General features: G+C 41.2%; 1 protein-coding gene across 1 annotated transcript in view; it reads right to left on the minus strand.

Moving 5' to 3' along the window:
• LOC128661714 (ATPase family AAA domain-containing protein 2) overlaps positions 1-24,011 on the minus strand; it is a 126,028-nt gene that overhangs the window by 87,950 nt on the left and 14,067 nt on the right. The window contains exon 4 of the mRNA XM_053715937.1: positions 7,489-7,601. Coding sequence (XP_053571912.1) covers positions 7,489-7,601 — 113 coding nt within the window. The remainder of the gene's footprint in view (positions 1-7,488; positions 7,602-24,011) is intronic.

A 24,011-nucleotide genomic window follows, 5' to 3' on the forward strand; every position in this document is an offset into this window, starting at 1 on the left:
ATATAGCCAGTTTTTCAGGAATGGGAAAAAAATGCTTATGCTAAAGTAAGATGCAAAAAAAAAAAAAAAAAAAAAAAAAGCATCTAGCTCTTAAAATATAAAGAGAACCAGAAGCATTAAAGGAAGAGGGGTTATATACAAAATAATTTTTGCGCCAAGTATGACGCATGACACAAAAGGAAGTGAAAGTGTTTTTTTGGCGCCAAAGCCCAACACAGGAAATGACGCAATTCGCATCATACAACATTGTGACTTTGCGCCAAAAGAACAAACGTCAACAAAGTCTGAGGAACTGACTAGACTTGCGTCACCATAGCCGCAACTTAGCGGGCAAAAATTTTTCACGCCCAAGAATGACGCATAAAAAACGTCCTTTTGTGTCCTTGCAAGCCTAGTTTGCCCGTGAAATCTCTGGAAAACAAAGTCTAATTGTAAGAACCGGAACCCCAGGTAAGAAAAAAAAAATTCTCCTTAAACATAATTTCCATACTGAAACTGATAGTCTGCACAAACAAAGGTGAAATGATATATAGACCTAGCAAATATAAGCAAAACACATTTAAAACTTTACAATATAACCATAAAGCACCAAACATAGCTGAGAGTGTCTGAAAAAATGATATATACTTTACCAGAAGACACCCATCCACATATAGCAGAGAGCCAAAGCCCAGTACTGAAAATTTCAGCAGAGGTAATGGTATAGGAGTATAAGTTGATCTGAAAAGGGAGGCAGGGGATGAATCCCTGCGACCGATAACAGAGCCCTTTAAATAATTTCCCATGGGTGAAACCATAAAATCAATAGGCAATACTCCCATCACATACCTCTGACAAACACGTACTCCGAGGAATTGGGTTTTCCAGAATGCTTTGAAGCGCCCTATCACAGACGAAATCAAGCACAACATACTTTCACCCTCCATAGGAAAATTAAGGTACGAGTGTGGTGGAAGGTGCATTTATAGCCATTTTAGGTTTGGGAAAACTTTGCCCCCTCCTGTGTGGAAATGTATACCCACTGTCACTCGCTCATGGACTCTTGCCACTTAATGAAAAAGCTCCCTTACCACCAGTGACCAAAAGCAATAACAGAATTTATGTTTACCTGATAAATTACTTTCCTCAACGGTTGTGTCGGTCCACGGCGTCATCCTTACTTGTGGGATATTCTCTTCCCCAACAGGAATAGGCAAAAGAGCCCAGCAAAGCTGGTCACATGAATCCCTCCTAGGGCTCCGCCTACCCCAGTCATTCGACCGACTTTATGGAGGAATATTTGCATAGGAGAAACCATTTGGTACCGTGGTGACTGTATTTAAATAAAATAAATTATCAGACCTTATTAAAAAAAACCCGGGCGGGCCGTGGACCGGACACACCGTTGGAGAAAGTAATTTATCAGGTAAACATAAAATTCTGTTTTCTCCAACCTAGGTGTGTCCGGTCCCACGGCGTCATCCCTTACTTGTGGGAACCAATACCAAAGCTTTAGGACACGGATGAAGGGAGGGAACAAATCAGGTCACCTAAATGGAAGGCACCCACGGTTTGCAAAACCTTTCTCCCAAAAATAGCCTCAGAAGAAGCAAAAGTATCAAACTTGTAAAATTTGGTAAAAGTGTGCAGTGAAGACCAAGTCGCTGCCCTACATATCTGATCACAGAAGCCTCGTTCTTGAAGGCCCATGTGGGAAGCCCACAGCCCTAGTGGAATGAGCTGTGATTCTTTCGGGAGGCTGCCGTCCGGCAGTCTCGTAAGCCAATCCAAAAAGAGAGAGAGGTAGAAGTTGCTTTTTGACCTCTCCTTTTACCGGAATAAACAACAACAAGGAAGCATGTTTGTCTAAAATCCTTTGTAGCTTCTAAATAGAATTTTAGAGCGCGAACAAATCCAAATTGTGCAACAACCGTTCCTTCTTTGCTAACCTGGTTTCGGACACAGAGAAGGTCACGACTAATCTCCTGTTATGTTTTTGTTAGAACAACTTTTGGAAGAAAACCAGGTTTAGTACGTCTAAAACCACCTTATCTGCATGGAAACCAGATAAGGAGGAGAACACTGCAGAGCAGATATTCTGAAACTCTCTCTAGCAGAAGAAATTGCAACTAAAACAAACTTACCAAGATCATAACTTAATATCAACGGAATGTAAGGGTTCCAAACGGAACCCCCTGAAGAACTGAAAGAACTAAATTGAGACTCCAAGGAGGAGTCAAAGGTTTGTAAACAGGCTTAATTTACCACGAGCCTGAAACAAAGGCTTGAACATCTGGCCACAGCTGCCGCTTTTTGTGAAGTAACACAGACAAGGCAGAAATCTGTCCCTTCAGGGAACTTGCAGATAATCCTTTTTCCATCCCTTCTTGAAGGAAGGATAGACTCTTTAGGAATCTCTAACCTTGTCCAAGGGAATCCTTTCGCTTCACCACCCCAACAGATATAATTTTTCAATAATTTTGTGGTAAATCTTTCTAGTTACAGGCTTTCTGGCTGAACAGAGTAACGATAAAGGAATCTGAGAACCCTCCGCTTCGATAAGATCAAGCGCTTCAATCTCCAAGCAGTCAGTGGAGTGAAACCGGTTCGGATGTTCGAACGGACCCTGAACCAGAAGGTCTCGTCTCAAAGGTAGCTTCCAAGGTGGAGCGATGACATATTCACAGATCTGATACCAAGTCTGCGTGGCCACGCAGGAGCTATCCAGATCCCAACGCCCTCTCCTGATTGATCCTGGCTACCAGCCTGGGGATGAGAGAGAAACGGCGGGAACACATACGCTAGTTTGAAGGCTCCAAGGCTGCTACTAGTGCATCCACTAGAGCCGCCTTAGGGATCCCTGGATCCTGGACCCGTAGCAAGGAACTTTGAAGTTCTGACGAGAGGCCATCAGATCCATGTCTGGAATGCCCCACAGCCTGAGTGACTTGGGCAAAGATTTCGGATGGAGTTCCCCACTCCCCCGGATGCAATGTCTGACGACCTCAGAAAATCCGCTTCCAATTTTCCACTCCTGGGATGTGGATAGCGGACAGGTGGCAGGAGTGAGACTCCGCCCATAGAATGATTTTGGTCACTTCTTCCATCGCTAGGGAACTCCTTGTTCCCCCCCTGATGGTTGATGTACGCAACAGTTGTCATGTTGTCTGATTGAACCCGTATGAACTTGGCCCTCGCTAGCTGAGGCCAAGCCTTGAGAGCATTGATATCGCTCTAGTTCCAGAAATCTTTATCGGTAGAAGAGATTCTTCCCGAGACCAAAGACCCTGCGCTTTCAGGATCCCCAGACCGCGCCCACAGCCCATCAGACTGGCGTCGGTCGTGACAATGACCCACTCTGGTCTGCGGAATGTCATCCCTTGTGACAGGTTGTCCAGGGACAGCCACCAACGGACGTGAGTCTCTGGTCTCTGATTTACTTGTATCTTCGGAGACAAGTCTGTATAATCCCCCATTCCACTGACTGAGCATGCACAGTTGTAATGGTCCTTAGATGAATGCGCGCAAAGGAACTATGTCCATTGCCGCTACATCAACCCCGATCACTTCATGCACTGAGCTATGGAAGGAAGAGGAACGGAATGAAGTATACCGACAAGAGTCTAGAAGCTTTGTTTTTTCTGGCCTCTGTCAGAAATATCCTCATTTCTAAGGAGTCTATTATTGTTCCCAAGAAGGAACCCTTGTTGACGGAGATAGAGAACTCTTTTTCCACGTTCACTTTCCATCCGTGAGATCTGAGAAAAGGCCAGGACTATGTCCGTGTGAGCCTTTGCTTGAGGAAGGGACGACGCTTGAATCAGAATGTCGTCCAAATAAGGTACTACAGCAATGCCCCTTGGTCTTAGCACAGCTAGAAGGGACCCTAGTACCTTTGTGAAAATCCTTGGAGCAGTGGCTAATCCGAAAGGAAGCGCCACGAACTGGTAATGCTTGTCCAGGAATGCGAACCTTAGGAACCGATGATGTTCCTTGTGGATAGGAATATGTAGATACGCATCCTTTAAATCCACCGTGGTCATGAATTGACCTTCCTGGATGGAAGGAAGAATAGTTCGAATGGTTTCCATCTTGAACGATGGAACCCTGAGAAACTTGTTTAAGATCTTGAGATCTAAGATTGGTCTGAACGTTCCCTCTTTTTTGGGAACTATGAACAGATTGGAGTAGAACCCCATCCCTTGTTCTCTTAATGGAACAGGATGAATCACTCCCATTTTTAACAGGTCTTCTACACAATGTAAGAATGCCTGTCTTTTTATGTGGTCTGAAGACAACTGAGACCTGTGGAACCTCCCCCTTGGGGGAAGCCCCTTGAATTCCAGAAGATAACCTTGGGAGACTATTTCTAGCGCCCAAGGATCCAGAACATCTCTTGCCAAGCCTGAGCGAAAGAGAGAGAGTCTGCCCCCCACCAGATCCGGGTACCGGATCGGGGGCCAACATTTCATGCTGTCTTGGTAGCAGTGGCAGGTTTCTTGGCCTGCTTTCCCTTGTTCCAGCCTTTGCATTGGTCTCCAAGCTGGCTTGGCTTGACGAAGTATTACCCTCTTGCTTAGAGGACGTAGCACTTTGGGCTGGTCCGTTTCCTAACGAAAGGGACGAAAAAGTAGGTTTATTTTTTGCCTTGAAAGGCCGATCCTGAGGAAGGGCGTGGGCCCTTACCCCCAGTGATATCATGAGATAATCTCTTTCAAGTCAGGGCCAAAACAGCGTTTTCCCCTTGAAAGGAATGTTAAGTAGCTTGTTCTTGGAAGACGCACTCAGCCGACCAAGATTTCAACCAAAGCGCTCTGCGCGCCACAATGCAAACCAGAATCTTAGCCTCGCTAACCTACGCAATTGCAAGTGGCGTCTAGGGTAAAAGAATTAGCCAATTTGAGGAGCATTGATTCTGTCCATAATCTCCTCATAAGGGAGGAGAATCACTATCGACCGCCCTTTATCTGCTCATCGAACCAGAAACATGGGCTGTAGCGAAGGGACAACGCATGAAACTTGGTCTGTAGAAGGTACCCTGCTGAACAAACATCTTTTTAAGCAAACCTTCTAATTTTTTATCATAGGATCTTTGAAAGCACAACTATCCTCTATGGGTATAGTGGTGCGTTTGTTTAAAGTGGAAACCGCTCCCTCGACCTTGGAGGACTGTCTGCCATAAGTCCTTTCTGGGGTCGACCATAGGAAACAATTTTTTAAATATGGGGGGAGGGACGAAAGGAATACCGGGCCTTTCCCATTCTTTATTAACAATGTCCGCCACACCGCTTGGGTATAGGAAAAGCTTCTGGGAGCCCCGGCACCTCTAGGAACCTTGTCCATTTTACATAGTTTCTCTGGGATGACTGTACCTACGGCAAGAGAATGACTGGGGTAGGCGGGGAGCCTAGGAGGGATCATGTGACCAGCTTTGCTGGGCTCTTTGCCATTTCCTGTTGGGGAAGAGAATATCCCACAAGTAAGGATGACGCGTGGACCGGACACACCTATGTTGGAGAAAATAGCATATAGCCCTGTTCAAACAGATTTACTCTAAGAAGGAAGTGTTAACAGTCCGCTCATGGAAACCGTATTAGGAGGGCCAGAAACTTAGAGACAGTTTACACCTTAGTCCTCTTAAGTCTTACTTTAGATTAAGCTGCAAATATCCTCCTGCACCCTTTCTATATCATGCAGCAGTAAAAGTAAAAAAATAATTTTAAAATGACTGCCTACTGATCTGGGCTGCATTTATGCATTCTGCTGAATGGCATAGACAGTCTGTTGAATCCAATTAGAGAGTCTTTTGTAACTAGTAAAGCCTTTAATTAGGGTTGCACCGATAACATTTTTTTTTAAGACCGAGTACAAGTACCGATACTTTTTTTAAAATACTCGCCGATACCAATTACCGACGCTTTTTTTTTAAATGTCATGTGACAGTTTCTCAAGCACAATACAGACTAATGATTTAAGATTGCTTCTTTAGAATTATGAAGAACTCAAAAGATATTATGAAATAAGTTTTATTTGCTTGTTGTCACAAAGTTGTAAAAACTCAAAGAAATTTCACAGAACATGTTTATAAATAAACATATTACAACAAAATACAATAGCAATAAATAACAAATGAAAAATAATAAAAATAAAATCACAATCAACCAAAAGTGCAATACAGTAAAAAATATAACAGTGCACTGTTTAATCATGGGGAACAACAGTATGGGATAGATTACATTGGCTGGTAAATTTTACCAATGCTCTCATTACATGTCCAACTATTCTAAAGTCTATGGAGTTGGAAATGTGAACAGAGCATTGGGTAAAAAGCTTACCAATCAAATGTAATCTAAATCTAGTCCTATAATTGTAGGATGAGTGTTCATAGGGATTAACTTAATGTGTCCTATGAACACTCTTCCTGCAATTATATAAGCTAAGGATGTTCCTCAGAGTACAGTATGTTTTGAGCATACATTGTGCAAGATGAGAACTAGCAGTATAACTGGCAATCTAGCAATTAGAATACATTTTTCAAAAGATAGTGGCAAGCTATTTTTAAGGAACATAAGCATCTCTGTATGTTCAGCTATAAGTCTGTTTCTTTTATCAATAAGGACATTTGACACTAATCTGAACAGTCTTATAATTTCCACACTACTGCATGGGGCAGAAAGATATTTTTGCGCCATTAAATCTGTTTATTAACTGCCCAGTACTTCAGGAGTTTGTCTGAATGAGGTACAGTGATCTCTCCAGGTAGGCTTCCAGCTGTATAGTAGCAGCTTTTGGAGCACTTCTCTCAGACATACAATAATACAAATACCCACAATTTGTATTGGCAGAACAGCAGTGAACAATTTTTAGTTAAGTTTCCACTCCAGCTTAAAATTAAATAGGAGCATGAAGTTTGGAAAAAATGCCACAAAATGGCGTATGGGTAAGATCTAAGATCTGGAGGTATCGGTTTAAGTATCGGAGCATTTGCACAAGTACTTGGTATCAGTACTGATACTAGTATCGGTGCAACCCTACCTTTAATGCAGCCCAGATATTGATGTCATCAGTGGGCAGAGCTTGGCAGCCATTTCAAAGTGACCAGAAACAATAGTCATTTTAAAATAACTTTTTTACTGTTACTGCTGCATGATGTAGAAAGGGTGCAGGAGATATTTGCAGCTTAATCTAAAGTAAGAGTTTAAGAAGACTAAAAAGGATAGACGGTTCCTTTAAGGCTTAAGCCATAAAGTACATCTGGCTAAAACAGCCAAGGAAGCAGTTTTAATCATATAAGGGACATGACGGTAAAAAGTAAAGTTTCAAGATTCAGATTAAGCATGTAAATTTTAGGTCAAAAAAGTAATTGACTGCAGTGGTGGATTAGTGGGAGTATGAGTGAAGCAAAGCTTTGAACAAGCTATTTTTCACCTGGTTGAGTGCTTTGCGCTTTTTTGTACAGAACTTAGTTTAACTTATACACTCAACTGAAATAGCACAATTAAATCTTACCTTGAGCTTTGGTCTATCCACATTAAGTGTCTCCACTTCTTTCTCAACATTAATTATAGCTTGCTGTTCTGTTTCCATTGGCTTTCCACGTATGTTTCGAAAAATGCGCACATCTTAAAAGTTGAAAGGGTAACAAAAAATAATAATAATTATATTTACATACCACAATATATCAAATGCAGTGCCCTACACCTTTTAATTGGTGACTCTATAAAATGGTATCTTGAAGCTACCCAATTCAATTTGTGTATAAAATGAACTGTGTAGCAGTGATTATTTTAAGCAGTAGCCAATATTCTGTGACAGATGAAGGGGTGATATTTGCAAAATGTTACTTGCACACACTTGAAATGGTATGTTTTGAAAATTCAGAGTCTTTCAACAATATATTGAGTGCTTGATTTTAAAGCAAGAGACATGAAATTTTGATCCATGCGGACTACAAACATAACTTAGCACTAAATAAAAATGTTTAGGGTTAATATGAGGCAAAAAAAAACAGTATTAAAGAAATTATGACCACTGCTTCAAAAATGATACTTTAACAACAACATATATAGGGCTTGTCTCTTGATGGGCTCAAAGCACTTTACAAATGGTACATTTAAATAAGGGATTCAAGTTAAGAGATTTTAGTTCTGAAAGGCTCGTGTGAGCAAGCAGGTCTTGAGTCTTTGTTTAAAAATGTTTATAGAAGGGGCTTCTTTCAAAGTGCTGGGGAGATTGTTTCACAGACATGGAGCGGAGTTGCTTAATTAATGTATTCTCTTTAGTCAAAGAACCTACTAATTGCGTTTAATGATAATGAAACCAAGCTAGGTTGAAAAACATCACCATGTAACAAACAGTGATTCATGCTTATAGCAATAATACAGAATTGTTTATGTACATGTAAAAATAAGGTTCATTTTTCTCAATACTTCTTTAAATGACAGTGTACCATGAAACGGGTTTCGCCTTAATGTTTTTCCAATTACTTGTTATACCAGCTGCAGAGTTTTAAATGTATGGCAAAGTGTTCCTTTGTGAATATTTTTGTATATGAAATAGCAATTTTTGCTAACTAAAACCACAACGCACTACAACGGTCTGAATCTTGTAGGGAGATAATACCTTGAAGGCCAATACTTAGAAAGAATAATGAAAAATTAATATTGAAGTACCTCTCTGTCACAGCCCCACACTGGCAACATTATTTTATTCAAAACATTCTTTACATGTTTTTTTTGTAACCAGAATTTTCAGTATAGGTGGGGATTTAATCAGCTTTTTCAGATGCAATAAACATAATTTATGCTTACCTAATAAATTATTTTCTTTCTTGGCAGTGAGAGTCCACAAAAACCCTGGAGGCCTATGATACAAAATTTTACAACAAAGCAAATGTCTTGAGTTACAAGAAAACATGGCTTTATGGAATTTATTAAAGGGACACTGAACCCCAAATGTTTCTTTTGTGATTCAGATAGAGTCATACATTTTTAAGCAACTTTATAATTTACTCCTATTATCTAATTTTCTTTAATCTCTTGGTATCTTTATTTGAAATGCAAGTATTTAAGTTTAGATGCGGCCAATTTTTTTGTTGAACAACCTGGGTTGTCCTTGCTGATTGGTGGATAAATTCATCCACCAATAAAAAGAGCTGTCTAGAGTTCTGAACCAAGAAAAAAGCTTAGATACCTTCTTTTCAAATAGCAAGAGAAACGAAGAAAAATTTATAATAGGAGTAAATTAGAAAGTTGCTTAAAATGGCATGCTCTATCTGAATCACGAAAAGAAAAAATTTGGGTTCAGTGTCCCTTTAAGTATATGGGGGAAGATGCTGTGTAAAATATATCACAAATAACCCCACTGTCCATGGGAAGTGGGGAAGCACTGGTTAATTTGCCCCCTCCCTTTTTTCCCCCTTCTTTTTTGCTTGGAGGGTGGGGATGGGTGGAGAAGGGACAGGTTCCATATTTATCTGAAACCATAAGATAATAGTGCAAAGTTATTTAGCGTTTTTGACCAAAGAACGTTGTTGAATTATAGTGGAAAGAGAGCGAAGTGAAAGAAGGAGGAATAGGGGGGGTATTATAAATTGGTGATGGTTATTTATCATATAGATGTAATGATATCCCAGATGATTTTTTTCTTGATATGTGTGTGAAGTTTTGCTCACTTTCTTATTTTTATAATAAAGATTTAAAAAAAAAAAAAAATAAAAAAAATAAAGTCCACAAAAATCATTCCTAACATATTGGAAATACTTCACCTGGACACCAGGAGGAGGCAAAGACAAATCATCCCTTCCACTTCCCCCTACCCTCTCAGTAGTTCAAGGATAAGGAAAAGTAGAGACATAAAAGGGGTACAGAGGTGCCAAAAGACTGCTGCCACTACAAACAAAATTAAAAATCAGGGTAGGTTCATGGACTCTCACTGCCAAGAAAGAAAATAATTTATCAGTTAAAGGGACAGTCAACTCCCAAAATAGATAATTCACCTTTATTATCCATCCCCCAGTTTTGCACAGCCAACATGGTTATAATAATATACCTTTTAACTTCTTTGATTACCTTGTATCTAACCCTCTGCAGACAGCCCCTTGATCACATGGCTATTTATTTATAAATCTATTGACTTGCTTTTAGCCAATTAGTGCAGTGTCATCCACAACCACACCAGCACAATGTTATCTATATGGTCCACATGAAAACAGAATTTATGTTTACCCTGATAAATTACTTTCTCCAACGGTGTGTCCCGGTCCACGGCGTCATCCTTACTTGTGGGATATTCTCTTCCCCAACAGGAATGGCAAAGAGCCCAGCAAAGCTGGTCACATGATACCTCCTAGGCTCCGCCTACCCCAGTCATTCGACAGACGTTACAGGAGGAAATATGCATAGGAGAAACCATATGATACTGTGGTGACTGTAGTTAGAAAAATAATTCAACAGACCTGATTAAAAAAACCAGGGCGGGCCGTGGGCCCGACACACCCGTTGGGAAAGTAATTTATAAGGTAAACAAAAAATCTGTTTTGTCCAACATAGGTGTGTCCGGTCACGGCGTCATCCTTACTTGTGGGAACCAATACCAAAGCTTTAGGACACGGAATGAAGGGAGGGAGCAAATCAGGTCACCTAAATGGAAGGCACCACGGCTTGCAAAACCTTTCTCCCAAAAATAGCCTCCGAAGAAGCAAAAGTATCAAATTTGTAAAATTTGGCAAAAGTGTGCAGTGAAGACCAAGTCGCTGCCTTACATATCTGATCAACAGAAGCCTCGTTCTTGAAGGCCCATGTGGAAGCCACAGCCCTAGTGGAATGAGCTGTGATTCTTTCAGGAGGCTGCCGTCCGGCAGTCCTCATAAGCCAATCGGATAATGCTTTTTAAGCCAAAAAGAAAGAGAGGGTAGAAGTTGCTTTTTGACCTCTCCTTTTACCAGAATAAACAACAAACAAAGAAGATGTTTATCTGAAATCTTTAGTGGCCTCTAAATAGAATTTTAGAGCACGGACTACGTCCAAATTGTGCAACAAACGTTCCTTCTTTGAAAACTGGATTCGGACACAAAGAAGGTACAACTATCTCCTGGTTAATATTTTTGTTGGAAACAACTTTCGGAAGAAAACCAGGCTTAGTACGCAAAACCACCTTATCTGCATGGAACACCAGATAGGGCGGAGAACACTGCAGAGCAGATAACTCAGAAACTCTTCTAGCAGAAGAAATTGCAACCAAAAACAAAACTTTCCAAGATAATAACTTAATATCTACGGAATGTAAGGGTTCAAACGGAACCCCTTGAAGAACTGAAAGAACTAGATTAAGACTCCGGGAGGAGTCAAAGGTCTGTAAACAGGCTTGATTCTAACCAGAGCCTGAACAAACGCTTGAACGTCTGGCACCAGCTGCCAGCCTTTTGTGAGGTAAAACAGATAACGCAGAGATCTGTCCCTTCAGAGAACTTGCAGATAATCCTTTCTCCAAACCCTCTTGTAGAAAGGATAGAATCTTAGGAATTTTTATCTTATTCCATGGGAATCCTTTGGATTCACACCAACAGATATATTTTTTCCATATCTTATGGTAAATTTTTCTAGTTACAGGCTTTCTAGCCTGAATCAGAGTATCTATTACAGAATCTGAAAACCCACGCTTTGATAAAATCAAGCGTTCAATCTCCAAGCAGTCAGTTGGAGGGAAACCAGATTCGGATGTTCGAATGGACCTTGAACAAGAAGGTCCTGTCTCAAAGGTAGCTTCCATGGTGGAGCCGATGACATATTCACCAGGTCTGCATACCAAGTCCTGCGTGGCCACGCAGGAGCTATCAAGATCACCGAAGCCCTCTCCTGATTGATCCTGGCTACCAGCCTGGGAATGAGAGGAAACGGTGGGAATACATAAGCTAGGTTGAAGGTCCAAGGTGCTACTAGTGCATCTACTAGAGTCGCCTTGGGATCCCTGGATCTGGACCCGTAACAAGGAACCTTGAAGTTCTGACGAGAGGCCATCAGATCCATGTCTGGAATGCCCCATAATCGAGTTATTTGGGCAAAGATTTCCGGATGGAGTTCCCACTCCCCCCGGATGGAATGTCTGACGACTCAGAAAATCCGCTTCCCAATTTTCCACTCCTGGGATGTGGATTGCAGACAAGTGGCAGGAGTGATCCTCCGCCCATTGAATTATCTTGGTCACTTCCTCCATCGCCAGGAACTCCTTGTTCCCCCCTGATGGTTGATATATGCAAACTGTCGTCATGTTGTCTGATTGAAACCTTATGAATTTGGCCTTTGCTAGATGAGGCCAAGGCCTTGAGAGCATTGAATATCGCTCTCAGTTCCAGAATGTTTATCGGGAGAAGAGATTCTTCCCGAGGACCATAGACCCTGAGCTTTCAGGGGTTCCCAGACCGCGCCCCAGCCCACCAGACTGGCGGTCGGTCGTGACAATGACCCACTCTGGTCTGCGGAAGCTCATTCCCTGTGACAGGTTGTCCAGGATCAGCCACCAACTGAGTGAATCTCTGGTCCTTTGATCTACTTGAATCGTCGGAGACAAGTCTGTATAATCCCCATTCCACTGTCTGAGCATGCACAGTTGTAATGGTCTTAGATGAATTCGTGCAAAAGGAACTATGTCCATTGCTGCAACCATCAATCCTAATACTTCCATGCACTGCGCTATGGAAGGACGAAGAACAGAATGAAGTACTTGACAAGAGCTTAGAAGTTTTGATTTTCTGACCTCTGTCAGAAAAAATCCTCATTTCTAAGGAGTCCTATTATTGTTCCCAAGAAGGGAACTCTTGTTGACGGGGAAAGAGAACTTTTTTCTATATTCACTTTCCATCCGTGAGATCTGAGAAAGGCTAGGACGATGTCCGTATGAGCCTTTGCTTTTGACAGAGACGACGCTTGAATCAGGATGTCGTCCAAGTACGGTACTACTGCAATGCCCCTTGGTCTTAGAACCGCTAGAAGGGAACCTAGTACCTTTGTGAAAATTCTCGGAGCAGTGGCTAATCCGAATGGAAGTGCCACAAACTGGTAATGCTTGTCCAGGAAAAAGCGACCTTAGGAACTGATGATGATCCTTGTGGATAGGAATATGTAGGTACGCATCCTTTAAATCCACCGTGGTCATGAATTGACCTTCCTGGATGGAAGGAAGAATTGTCCGAATAGTTTCCATTTGAACGATGGAACCTTGAGAAACTTGTTTAGGATCTTGAGATCTAAGATTGGTCTGAATGTTCCCTCTTTTTTGGGAACTATGAACAGATTGGAGTAGAATCCCATCCCTTGTTCTTCTAATGGAACAGGATGAATTACTCCCATCTTTAACAGGTCTTCTACACAATGTAAGAATGCCCTGTCTTTTTATTTGGTTTGAAGATAATTGAGACCTGTGGAACCTTCCCCTTGGGGGTAGTTCCTTGAATTCCAGGAGATAACCTTGAGAAACTATTTCTAGTGCCCAAGGATCCTGAACATCTCTTGCCCAGGCCTGAGCAAAGAGAGAAAGTCTGCCCCCCACCAGATCCGGTCCCGGATCGGGGGCCATCCCTTCATGCTGTTTTGGTAGCAGTGGCAGGCTTCTTGGCCTGCTTACCCTTGTTCCAGCCTTGCATCGGTCTCCAGGCTGGTTTGGGTTGAGAAGTATTACCCTCTTGCTTAGAGGATGTAGAAGTAGAGGATGGTCCGTTTCTGCGAAAGGGACGAAAATTAGGCTTATGTTTAGCCTTAAAAGACCTATCCTGAGGAAGGGCGTGGCCCCTTTCCCCCGGTGATGTCTGAAATAATCTCTTTCAAATCAGGGACCAAACAGTGTTTTACCCTTGAAAGGGATGTTAAGCAATTTTTGTCTTGGAAGACACATCCGCTGACCAAGACTTTAGCCAAAGCGCTCTGCGTGCCACGATAGCAAACCCTGAATTTTTCGCCGCTAATCTAGCTAATTGCAAAGCGGCATCTAGAATAAAAGAGTTAGCCAATTTAAGTGCTTGAACTCTGTCCATAACCTCCCTCATACGAAGATTCTTTATTGAGCGACTTTTCTAGTTCTTCGAACCAGAAACACGCTGCCGTAGTGACAGGAACAATGCATGAAATTGGTTGTAGAAGGTAACCTTGCTGAACAAACATCTTTTTAAGCAAACCCTCTAGTTTTTTATCCATAGGATCTTTGAAAACACAACTATCTTCTATGGGAATAGTAGTGCGTTTGTTTAGAGTAGAGACTGCCCCCTCGACCTTAGGGACTGTCTGCCATAAGTCCTTTCTGGGGTCGACTATAGGAAATAATTTCTTAAATATAGGGGGAGGAACAAAAGGTATGCCGGGCCTTTCCCACTCCTTATTTACTATGTCCGCCACCCGCTTGGGTATAGGAAAAGCATCGGGGGGCACCAGAACCTCTAGGAACTTGTCCATCTTACATAATTTCTCTGGAATGACCAAATTGTCACAATCATCCAGAGTAGATAATACCTCCTTAAGCAGTGCGCGGAGATGTTCTAATTTAAATTTAAATGTTACAACATCAGGTTCAGCTTGTTGAGAAATTTTTCCTGAATCTGAAATTTCTCCCTCAGACAAAAACCTCCCTCCTGGCCCCTTCAGATTGGTGTGAGGGTATGTCAGAAACGTTATCATCAGCGTCCTCTTGCTCTTCAGTGTTTAAAACAGAGCAATCGCGCTTTCTCTGATAAGTAGGCATTTTAGATAAAATATTAGCAATAGAATTATCCATAACAGCCGTTAATTGTTGCATGGTAATAAGTATTGGCGCACTAGATGTACTAGGGGCCTCTTGTGTGGGCAAAACTGGTGTAGACACAGAAGGGGATGATGCAGTACCATGCTTACTCCCCTCATTTGAAGAATCATCTTGGGCAATATTATTATCTGTGGCATCATTGTCCCTACTTTGTTTGGACACTATGTCACAATTATCACATATATTTAAATGGGGAGACACATTGGCTTTCATACATATAGAACATCGCTTATCTGATGGTTCAGACATGTTAAACAGGCTTAAACTTGTCAACAAAGCACAAAAAAACGTTTTAAAATAAAACCGTTACTGTCACTTTAAATTTTAAACAGAACACACTTTATTACTGAATATGCGAAAAAGCATGAAGGAATTGTTCAAAATTCACCAAAATTTCACCACAGTGTCTTAAAGCCTTAAAAGTATTGCACACCAAATTTGAAAGCTTTAACCCTTAAAATAACGGAACCGGAGCCGTTTTTTACATTTAACCCCTATACAGTCCCAGGTATCTGCTTTGCTGAGACCCAACCAAGCCCAGAGGGGAATACGATACCAAATGACGCCTTCTATAAGCTTTTTCAGTGGTTCTTAGCTCCTCACACATGCATCTGCATGCCTTGCTTTCCAAAAACAACTGCGCATTAGTGGCGCGAAAATGAGGCTCTGCCTATGAGAAGTCCCACCATCTGAAAAAGGTGTCCATACAGTGCCTGCCGTTTTTTAACAACAATCCCCAAGATTATAATAACTATAAAGAGTTATAATCAGCCAAATATGCTTAGCAAAGTAATCGTTTTAGCCCAGAAAAATGTCTACCAGTTTTTTAAGCCCTTATAAAGCCCTTTATTCTTTTACTTAATCTAAGAAAATGGCTTACCCGGTCCCCATAGGGAAAATGACAGCCTTCCAGCATTACAAAGTCTTGTTAGAAATGTGGCCAGTCATACCTCAGGCAGAAAAGTCTGCCAACTGCTTCCCCCAACTGAAGTTACTTCATCTCAACAGTCCTGTGTGGAAACAGCAATCGATTTTAGTAACGTTTGCTAAAATCATCTTCCTCTTACAAACAGAAATCTTCATCTCTTTTCTGTTTCAGAGTAAATAGTACATACCAGCACTATTTTAAAATAACAAACACTTGATTGAAGAATAAAAAACTACATTTAAACACCAAAAAACTCTTAAGACAGCCACCAGCACTGGATCCAGAGATATTGTCCGAGACAGATCCAAGTGACGGAGGCATCCATTAACTGTAGAGGTCTCAGATGAAAACGAGCAAAAGGAATAGTGTCTGAGGCAGCCACATCCATACACTGGGCCACCGAAGGCCGAGGATTAGATTAAAGGAGAAGGCAGGCAGACTGCAACTTATCCATGTGTTGATCTGTGAGATAGATATGCATGCTGATAGAATCTAAGATTATCCCTAGAAAGTTCACTCTCGTGTAGGCGTTGAGGGAACTCTTCAAGATTTAGTTTGCAGACCATGCGTCCGAAGATACCAGAGTAACCTCTGTGTGAGATGTCGCTAAATGTAAAGATGGCACCTGAACCAAGATGGCGTCTAAGCATGGTGCCACAGCATTCCCCTGTAGTCTGACTACAGCAAGAAGGGCCCCTAAAACTTTTGTAAAGATTCTGGGAGCCGTAGCTAGACCAAATGGAAGAGCTACAAACTAGTAATGTTTGTCCAGAAAGGAACATAAGTACTGGTAGTGATCTCGGTGAATAGGGATGTGAAGGTAGGCATCCTTCAAATCTATGTTGGTGAATTACTGACCCTCTTGCACGAGATGAAGAATGGAACAGATGGTCTCCATTTTGAAAGAAGGTACCCTTAAGAATTTGTTGAGGCACTTCAGATCTAAAATGGGACGAAAGGTTCCCTCCTTTTTGGGAACCATTAGGAGGTTTGAATAGAACCCTCTTCTCTCTGACTGAGGCACTGGGACAAAAAGTCCCATAGATACTAGATCTTCTACACAGCCCAGGAAGGATTTTTTTTTGGGTTACCGAGAGATCCTTGATAGAAGGAACCTGCCCCTTGGAGAAAACCTATTTTGTATCCCCTGGGTTATGATGTCTAGAAACCAAGGGGGTTCTGGACGGACTGAGCCCATGCTTCCTGAAACTGGGATAATCTGCCCCCTTCTTGACCTGAACCCAGGTTGGGGGCTGACCCTTCATCCTGACTTGTTGTCTGGGGTCGACTTCTTGGGTTGTTTGCTTTTGTTCCACACCGGGCTAGGATTCCAGGCACTCCTGTGAGTTTCCTACTTAGATGTGGAGTTGCTTCTCTGTGTCTTGTTATGACGAAATGAGCGAAAAATATCCCATAGGACGTACCTTAGATTTAGATTTCTTGTCTTGGGACAGAAAAGACCACCAGTGACAGTAGAAATGACAGAACCCAGGCCTGGCCCAAATAAGGTCTTTCCCTTAAAGGCTAGAGATAGGAGCTTAAACTTGGAAACTATGTCCGCTGGCCAGGACCTTTAACGAAAGAGCCCTTCTAGCAAGTACAGCAAAACCAGAGGTCTTAGCATTGAGACGAATGATTTGGATAATTGCATCACAAATAAAGAAATTGGATGTTTTTAGTGCTTGAATGCGGTCTTGAATATCTTTTAAAGGGAGATTCCACCGAAATCAGATCAGGTGTCACACCAAAAGGTGGTAGCCTCAGCCACTATTGCAACACCTACAGCAGGATGGGAAAGCAAGCCTCATTGAAGAAAAACCTCTCTCGGGTATCCTAATTTCCTATCCATAGGATCCTTAAAGGATGTACTATCCTCTAGAGGTATAGTAGCGCGTTTACTCAGAGTGGAAATGGCACTGTCCACTTTAGGAACAGTATTCCACACTTCCAAATAGCTATCCGAACCAGAAACATCTTCTTAAAACTTGAAGGAGAAAAAGGGAACACCTGTTTTTTCCCACTCCTTGGATAGAATGTCTGCCACTAATGAAGGTACTGGAAACACTTCAAGGGTCTTTAACTTAGGTTTAAAAACCATATCCAATTTATTTTCCTGTTTCTATTCTGATGGTTTAAACTCAGGTACGCCCAGAATGGATAATACCTCCTTAAGCAAATATCTCAGATGTTCAATTTTGAACCTAAAATGAATGTCCTCGGTGTCATTTACTGACTCACCGGAGGAGTTAAAGGATGAAAGTTTCCATTCATAACTAGCCAAGGAATCATCCTCTTCAGAAAGTTGCCTATGACTGGAATCAGAGGAATGGTTCTAGAATCAGAGGAATCATGCTCAACTTTCTTCTTCATTTTTACTGCAATTGGCATCACACTCAAGGCAGCAGAAACCGCAGACTGTAATTGGGCTGCAAAGACTTGAGAAAAAACACCAACTGCTGGTGAAGTTTGAGGGACGGGGTTGCAGGGTAACACATGTGAGGGGAGTGGACAGGTAGCCTAGTGTTGTAATACTGGCAATGACCCAACAAAAAAACATAATTTATGTAAGAACTTACCTGATAAATTCATTTCTTTCATATTAACAAGAGTCCATGAGCTAGTGACGTATGGGATATACATTCCTACCAGGAGGGGCAAAGTTTCCCAAACCTTAAAATGCCTATAAATACACCCCTCACCACACCCACAAATCAGTTTAACGAATAGCCAAGAAGTGGGGTGATAAGAAAAAAAGTGCGAAGCATATAAAATAAGGAATTGGAATAATTGTGCTTTATACAAAAAAATCATAACCACCACAAAAAAGGGTGGGCCTCATGGACTCTTGTTAATATGAAAGAAATGAATTTATCAGGTAAGTTCTTACATAAATTATGTTTTCTTTCATATTAACAAGAGTCCATGAGGCTAGTGACGTATGGGATAATGACTACCCAAGATGTGGATCTTTCCACACAAGAGTCACTAGAGAGGGAGGGATAAAATAAAGACAGCCAATTCCTGCTGAAAATAATCCACACCCAAAATAAAGTTTAACAAAAAACATAAGCAGAAGATTCAAACTGAAATCGCTGCCTGAAGAACTTTTCTACCAAAAACTGCTTCAGAAGAAGAAAATACATCAAAATGGTAGAATTTAGTAAAAGTATGCAAAGAGGACCAAGTTGCTGCTTTGCAGATCTGGTCAACCGAAGCTTCATTCCTAAACGCCCAGGAAGTAGATACTGACCTAGTAGAATGAGCTGTAATTCTCTGAGGCGGAATTTTACCCGACTCAACATAGGCAAGATGAATTAAAGATTTCAACCAAGATGCCAAAGAAATGGCAGAAGCTTTCTGGCCTTTCCTAGAGCCGGAAAAGATAACAAATAGACTAGAAGTCTTACGGAAAGATTTCGTAGCTTCAACATAATATTTCAAAGCTCTAACAACATCCAAAGAATGCAATGATTTCTCCTTAGAATTCTTAGGATTAGGACATAATGAAGGAACCGCAATTTCTCTACTAATGTTGTTGGAATTCACAACTTTAGGTAAAAATTCAAAAGAAGTTCGCAACACCGCCTTATCCTGATGAAAAATCAGAAAAGGAGACTCACACGAAAGAGCAGAAAATTCAGAAACTCTTCTAGCAGAAGAGATGGCCAAAAGGAACAAAACTTTCCAAGAAAGTAATTTAATGTCCAATGAATGCATAGGTTCAAACGGAGGAGCTTGAAGAGCTCCCAGAACCAAATTCAAACTCCAAGGAGGAGAAATTGACTTAATGACAGGTTTTATACGAACCAAAGCTTGTACAAAACAATGAATATCAGGAAGAATAGCAATCTTTCTGTGAAAAAGAACTGAAAGAGCGGAGATTTGTCCTTTCAAAGAACTCGCGGACAAACCCTTATCTAAACCATCCTGAAGAAACTGTAAAATCCTCGGTATTCTAAAAGAATGCCAAGAAAAATGATGAGAAAGACACCAAGAAATATAAGTCTTCCAGACTCTATAATATATCTCTCGAGATACAGATTTACGAGCCTGTAACATAGTATTAATCACGGAGTCAGAGAAACCTCTATGACCAAGAATCAAGCGTTCAATCTCCATACCTTTAAATTTAAGGATTTCAGATCCGGATGGAAAAAAGGACCTTGAGACAGAAGGTCTGGTCTTAACGGAAGAGTCCATGGTTGGCAAGATGCCATCCGGACAAGATCCGCATACCAAAACCTGTGAGGCCATGCCGGAGCTATTAGCAGAACAAACGAGCATTCCCTCAGAATCTTGGAGATTACTCTTGGAAGAAGAACTAGAGGCGGAAAGATATAGGCAGGATGATACTTCCAAGGAAGTGATAATGCATCCACTGCCTCCGCCCGAGGATCCCGGGATCTGGACAGATACCTGGGAAGTTTCTTGTTTAGATGAGAGGCCATCAGATCTATCTCTGGGAACCCCCCACATTTGAACAATCTGAAGAAATACCTCTGGGTGAAGAGACCATTCGCCCGGATGCAACGTTTGGCGACTGAGATAATCCGCTTCCCAATTGTCTACACCTGGGATATGAACCGCAGAGATTAGACAGGAGCTGGATTCCGCCCAAACCAAAATTCGAGATACTTCTTTCATAGCCAGAGGACTGTGAGTCCCTCCTTGATGATTGATGTATGCCACAGTTGTGACATTGTCTGTCTGAAAACAAATGAACGATTCTCTCTTCAGAAGAGGCCAAAACTGAAGAGCTCTGAAAACTGCACGGAGTTCCAAGATATTGATCGGTAATCTCACCTCCTGAGATTCCCAAACTCCTTGTGCCGTCAGAGATCCCCACACAGCTCCCCAACCTGTGAGACTTGCATCTGTTGAAATTACAGTCCAGGTCGGAAGAACAAAAGAAGCCCCCTGAATTAAACGATGGTGATCTGTCCACCACGTTAGAGAGTGCCGAACAATCGGTTTTAAAGATATTAATTGATATATCTTCGTGTAATCCCTGCACCATTGGTTCAGCATACAGAGCTGAAGAGGTCGCATGTGAAAACGAGCAAAGGGGATCGCGTCCGATGCAGCAGTCATAAGACCTAGAATTTCATGCATAAGGCTACCGAAGGGAATGATTGAGACTGAAGGTTTCGACAGGCTGTAATCAATTTTAGACGTCTCTTGTCTGTTAAAGACAAAGTCATGGACACTGAATCTATCTGGAAACCCAGAAAGGTTACCCTTGTTTGAGGAATCAAAGAACTTTTTGGTAAATTGATCCTCCAACCATGATCTTGAAGAAACAACACAAGTCGATTCGTATGAGACTCTGCTAAATGTAAAGACGGAGCAAGTACCAAGATATCGTCCAAATAAGGAAATACCACAATACCCTGTTCTCTGATTACAGACAGAAGGGCACCGAGAATCTTTGTGAAAATTCTTGGAGCTGTAGCAAGGCCAAACGGTAGAGCCACAAATTGGTAATGCTTGTCTAGAAAAGAGAATCTCAGGAACTGATAATGATCTGGATGAATCGGAATATGCAGATATGCATCCTGTAAATCTATTGTGGACATATAATTCCCTTGCTGAACAAAAGGCAATATAGTCCTTACAGTTACCATCTTGAACGTTGGTATCCTTACATAACGATTCAATAATTTTAGATCCAGAACTGGTCTGAAGGAATTCTCCTTCTTTGGTACAATGAAGAGATTTGAATAAAACCCCATCCCCTGTTCCGGAATTGGAACTGGCATAATTACTCCAGCCAACTCTAAATCTGAAACACAATTCAGAAATGCTTGAGCTTTCACTGGATTTACTGGGACATGGGAAAGAAAAAATCTCTTTGCAGGAGGTCTCATCTTGAAACCAATTCTGTACCCTTCTGAAACAATGTTCTGAATCCAAAGATTGTGAACAGAATTGATCCAAATTTCTTTGAAAAAACGTAACCTGCCCCCTACCAGCTGAACTGGAATGAGGGCCGTACCTTCATGTGAACTTAGAAGCAGGCTTTGCCTTTCTAGCAGGCTTGGATTTATTCCAGACTGGAGATGGTTTCCAAACTGAAACTGCTCCTGAGGACGAAGGATCAGGCTTTTGTTCTTTGTTGAAACGAAAGGAACGAAAACGATTGTTAGCCCTGTTTTTACCTTTAGACTTTTTATCCTGTGGTAAAAAAGTTCCTTTCCCACCAGTAACAGTTGAAATAATAGAATCCAACTGAGAACCAAATAATTTGTTTCCCTGGAAAGAAATGGAAAGTAGAGTTGATTTAGAAGCCATATCAGCATTCCAAGTCTTAAGCCATAAAGCTCTTCTGGCTAAGATAGCCAGAGACATAAATCTAACATCAACTCTAATAATATCAAAAATGGCATCACAGATGAAATTATTAGCATGCTGGAGAAGAATAATAATATCATGAGAATCACGATTTGTTACTTGTTGCGCTAGAGTTTCCAACCAAAAAGTTGAAGCTGCAGCAACATCAGCCAATGATATAGCAGGTCTAAGAAGATTACCTGAACATAGATAAGCTTTTCTTAGAAAAGATTCAATTTTTCTATCTAAAGGATCCTTAAACGAGGTACCATCTGATGTAGGAATGGTAGTACGTTTAGCAAGGGTAGAAATAGCCCCATCAACTTTAGGGATTTTGTCCCAAAATTCTAACCTGTCAGGCGGAACAGGATATAATTGCTTAAAACGTTTAGAAGGAGTAAATGAATTACCCAATCTATCCCATTCCTTAGCAATTACTGCAGAAATAGCATTAGGAACAGGAAAGACTTCTGGAATAACCGCAGGAGCTTTAAAAAACCTTATCCAAACGTATAGAATTAGTATCAAGAGGACTAGAATCCTCTATTTCTAAAGCAATTAGTACTTCTTTAAGTAAAGAGCGAATAAATTCCATCTTAAATAAATATGAAGATTTATCAGCATCAATCTCTGAGACAGAATCCTCTGAACCAGAAGAGTCCAAAGAATCAGAATGATGGTGTTCATTTAAAAATTCATCTGTAGAGAGAGAAGATTTAAAAGACTTTTTACGTTTACTAGAAGGAGAAATAACAGACAAAGCCTTCTTATAGATTCAGAAACAAAATCTCTTATGTTATCAGGAACATTCTGCACCTTAGATGTTGAGGGAACTGCAACAGGCAATGGTACATCACTAAAGGAAATATTATCTGCATTAACAAGTTTGTCATGACATTTAATACAAACAACAGCTGGAGGAATAGCTACCAAAAGTTTACAGCAGATACACTTAGCTTTGGTAGATCCAGCAGGCAGAGGTTTTCCTGTAGTATCTTCTGGCTCAGATGCAACGTGAGACATCTTGCAATATGTAAGAGAAAAAACAACATATAAAGCAAAATAGATCAAATTCCTTATAAGACAGTTTCAGGAATGGGAAAAAAATGCCAAACATCAAGCTTCTAGCAACCAGAAGCAAATGAAAAATGAGACTGAAATAATGTGGAGACAAAGGCGACGCCCATATTTTTTGGCGCCAAATAAAACGCCCACATTATTTGGCGCCTAAATGCTTTTGGCGCCAAAAATGACGCCACATCCGGAACGCCGACATTTTTGGCGCAAAATAACGTCAAAAATGACGCAACTTCCGGCGACACGTATGACGCCGGAAACGGAAATGAATTTTTGCGCCAAAAAAGTCCGCGCCAAGAATGACGCAATAAAATGAAGCATTTTCAGCCCCCGCGAGCCTAACAGCCCACAGGGAAAAAAAGTCAAATTTTTGAGGTAAGAAAATATATGATAATTAAAGCATAATCCCAAATATGAAACTGACTGTCTGGAAATAAGGAAAGTTGAACATTCTGAGTCAAGGCAAATAAATGTTTGAATACATATATTTAGAACTTTATAAATAAAGTGCCCAACCATAGCTTAGAGTGTCACAGAAAATAAGACTTACTTACCCCAGGACACTCATCTACATGTTTGTAGAAAGCCAAACCAGTACTGAAACGAGAATCAGTAGAGGAAATGGTAAATATAAGAGTATATCGTCGATCTGAAAAGGGAGGTAAGAGATGAATCTCTACGACCGATAACAGAGAACCTTATGAAATAGACCCCGTAGAAGGAGATCACTGCATTCAATAGGCAATACTCTCCTCACATCCCTCTGACATTCACTGCACGCTGAGAGGAAAACCGGGCTCCAACTTGCTGCGGAGCGCATATCAACGTAGAATCTAGCACAAACTTACTTCACCACCTCCATCGGAGGCAAAGTTTGTAAAACTGATTTGTGGGTGTGGTGAGGGGTGTA

This window comes from Bombina bombina, chromosome 5 (assembly GCF_027579735.1).
Source record: "Bombina bombina isolate aBomBom1 chromosome 5, aBomBom1.pri, whole genome shotgun sequence".
Lineage (NCBI taxonomy): Eukaryota > Metazoa > Chordata > Amphibia > Anura > Bombinatoridae > Bombina > Bombina bombina.